Below are 3381 nucleotides of genomic sequence, written 5' to 3' on the forward strand. Positions count from 1 at the left end.
GTAGGCCAAGCAAGCATACCTGTGCTTTCTTGCCATAGTAAGGGAAGTAGTGTAGGCTGAAGGTGCCGTTGGGTGGGTAGTACTCGACCTGCAGGGGTGGCGTGCCCTTGTCCTCCTGAGGAAGGAGAAACCAATGCATAAATAAGTTAGAGTCTTAACCAGCATGGGTGATGCAAGTGATGATGATGTAAATGATTTATTGAAAAGTATTCAAAAACTATCACATGGGGAAACGACAGCATCGTCAACAAATGGTGCTGGCAAAACTGTACTGCTACCTGCAGAAAGCTGAAGCAGGATTCACAACTCAACAAAAATCAACTCAAGGCGGATTAGAGACCTTGGGGTAAAGCCCAAAACCATAAAAATAAGAGACAGAGTGGGACCAAGCTCAGACGGTGTAGATCATGGTACAAAAAAGGCTTTCAGATACAGCCAGAAATACACAATCAGGGTAGGATAAAATTGATGAATGAGACCTGCTAAAGATTAAATCCCTGTGTGCATCAAAAACTTTTTCCATCAGGGTGAAAACCTACTCACTGGGAAAAACATCTGGCAAATTTCAGACAAAAGTCTCATCAGAAGTTTACAGAATCCTACAGGGCCTCCACATAAAAAGACTGACAACACAATTACAAAATGGGCAAAAGAGGAACTTTTCAAAAAAGAAGACAGATGACCAACAGGCACTTGAAGAAATGCTTAAAATCATTGACAATAGATGCAAATTAAAGTCACAATGAGATAATCATCTCAGTAGCAGTGACAAAGTTTAACAAGGGCACCAAGCAATAAATGTTGGATAGGATGTGGAGAGATAGGAACTCTCATACACTGTTGGTAGGATTGTAAAATGGTACCACCGCCACTCTGGAAGGCAGCTTGGTGTCTCTTCAAAAAAGCTAAACTTAGAAATTCCATATGACCCTGCTATTCCACTGCTTGGAATATACCCTGAGAAAATGAGAACTGAGATATTAATGGAGATTTGTACACCAGTGTTTATAGCTCCATTTTTCAAAATTGCAAGAACATGGAAAAGCCCAAATGTCCACCCACAACCTAATGGATTGAGAAAATTGTGGTACATTCACACAGTGGAATACAATGCATCAGTCAAGGAGCAATGGCTTAGAAAATTACTGTATAATGGGAGGGACTGGGGAGCATTATGCTGAGTGAACTCAGTCTCTTAAGAACAAATACTGTGCCAGGCCATTATTATAGAAATAGGTAACTGGTAAAATGTGTATGAGGACCCAGGGAGGTGAGGGTAGGCAGAGGGGAAATCAGATGGTCCCACAATTTGGTGGGTGGAGGGTGGGGGTGGCTAAAGGAAATGGGAAAGATCCGTTGGGGATCTGGAAAGAGGCTAATGGGGATAGTTCAATGTTGATTGATTTTATAAAATACAATGAATGGAAAGATTGTATTAAACAATGTGAGTGAAGGATATTGTAAAACAATATATACAAACTTTATAAGCAAACCAGTTTTTTATTTATAAAAAAAAATCAAGTTACTTCATCAGTATTGAGGTCCTATTTAAAAAGTAGTTTATAAATATGCAGAGCATTTTAGGTAACACATAAAAAAGCTTCCATGTTTTTACCATTCTAAAGTGTTACGGAAATACAGATGTATTTAATAAAGCTCAATATTTGCTTGCTTGCTTACCTGCACATGGAAATGAAGTCATTAGAGCTGGAATGTATTGGTTTACCAAAACTGGTTTTAAAGGTTTAAGTTACTTTCTGGGAGTTAATAAACATGTTTTTCTGAGAACTATTTACTTTTTTATTCAAGTTAACAGATTATCCAATGTATCATTTAGGCTTAAAGACTAGATAGAATGTACTTTCATGTCTGTCAAAATCTGAAGCCAGTTTATCCATGTGTGGGCAAAATAAGAGAAGAATAGTAAGAATTAGAATATAACTAGAATATATGAATGAGATATGTTTCTATGCAGTACCCAAGTATTGCATTATAAATTCACACTGGTGGTGTTAGCAGCTGAACTTCTGATTTCTTTTACAGTGCTCAGAAGAAACTTTTTCTATTCAAATGATATTTTATGAAAACAATTTAAATTTAAAAAAACGTATTCTAAGGCTAGTTTTGAAAATAAAAGGCCCATCCTTCTCCCACAGAGAAGCAAGTAGCCTTGAACCATGTGCCTCTGGATTGCAGCACAGCTTCTTGCCAGTAGGCCACAGCTCCCTGTAAGTTGTATAATTGTGAGATTCACTGCTACAGAAATGAGCAAAATCCCCAAGTCATTATAGAAACAAGAATTAGGTACAAGAAGGCTTTCGCTTACCAGTAGCGTACAGTCCACTCTGGGAATTGTAGTGTTGCCAGGGAGAAAGTTGACAATCTAGAAGAGGAAAAGCTTTTATATTCAGACATAATGAACAATGGAGTACGTGTTACTGTTGTGGACATGCATGCAGTGGGTCCTGCAGTGAAAGGGGAAGAAAATCAAGTTGGCTGTGTATTGGGACCTCAGGTTTGGCACTTCCCAAGGTGTCTTTCTGGTTGGAAGAGGTCAATATCACCTCTCATCTGACTAATGTTTCCTGTTAAATCCCAAAGAGTAGAAAACAGTGCCATTGAGTAGATTCCGACTCTTGGTGGCCTTCTGAGGCAATATATCTTGGAGGAGATGGATCCTATTTCTCCCTTGGAAATGCTAGTGGATTCAAACTGCCAACCTTCTGATTGTCGTCCCAAAACATTACACCATGAGGACTTCTTCCTAAGAACCATAAGTGACTAATAATTGAAGACAGAACCAACCTCTCTGGACTCTGCTTTGACAAAGATACGGGTTTGGCACTGGCTACCTCAGCTAACTGGGACCCCTGAACAGAACCCAAGGTCAGCCTGGTCCATGACACTGGGTCTCCACCAACACTACAGATTTCTAAACTTGGCCCTCTGTAATGTGTTCAAATACACCATGAAGTCTGATCATTAATAGATACCAAGAAATGTCATTCTTCCTGTTTCATTTTTCACCTTTATTATGAGCTCTTTATAGAAACATCTTTCTCCTCATGTGGCCTACTTGCAGTCTTCTAACCATGCATTGAGGGTTTTCAAGCCCCTTTAACTCCCCTTCTCTCTTGAAACCTCAGCCCTTCATTTCTGCTAGTCATCAAAGGCATAGTACAGGCCACCTGCTTTACCGATAAATCTCCATTTCTTCAACATTCTCCCCGTGGGTGCTAAAACCAGGCGATGTGGAATGCACTCTCAGTGGTGGTAACTGCATGATCACAGTACCATATTTTCCCACCTATATGGTACCAGTGGTGAGACTGGACCAATTTGCAGGATCTGGATGGATGGTGAAGAGATTGAGATTGTACA

General features: G+C 39.8%; 1 protein-coding gene across 1 annotated transcript in view; it reads right to left on the reverse strand.

Annotated features, from left to right (window-relative positions):
• ATP4B (ATPase, H+/K+ exchanging, beta polypeptide) overlaps positions 1–3381 on the reverse strand; it is a 22265-nt gene that overhangs the window by 1821 nt on the left and 17063 nt on the right. The window contains exons 5-6 of the mRNA XM_006883811.1: positions 2309–2383; positions 20–106 (exon numbers count right to left, since the gene is read on the reverse strand). Coding sequence (XP_006883873.1) covers positions 20–106; positions 2309–2383 — 162 coding nt within the window. The remainder of the gene's footprint in view (positions 1–19; positions 107–2308; positions 2384–3381) is intronic.

This window comes from Elephantulus edwardii, unplaced genomic scaffold, assembly GCF_000299155.1.
Source record: "Elephantulus edwardii isolate Elephantulus edwardi_28Jun2011 unplaced genomic scaffold, EleEdw1.0 scaffold00030, whole genome shotgun sequence".
Lineage (NCBI taxonomy): Eukaryota > Metazoa > Chordata > Mammalia > Macroscelidea > Macroscelididae > Elephantulus > Elephantulus edwardii.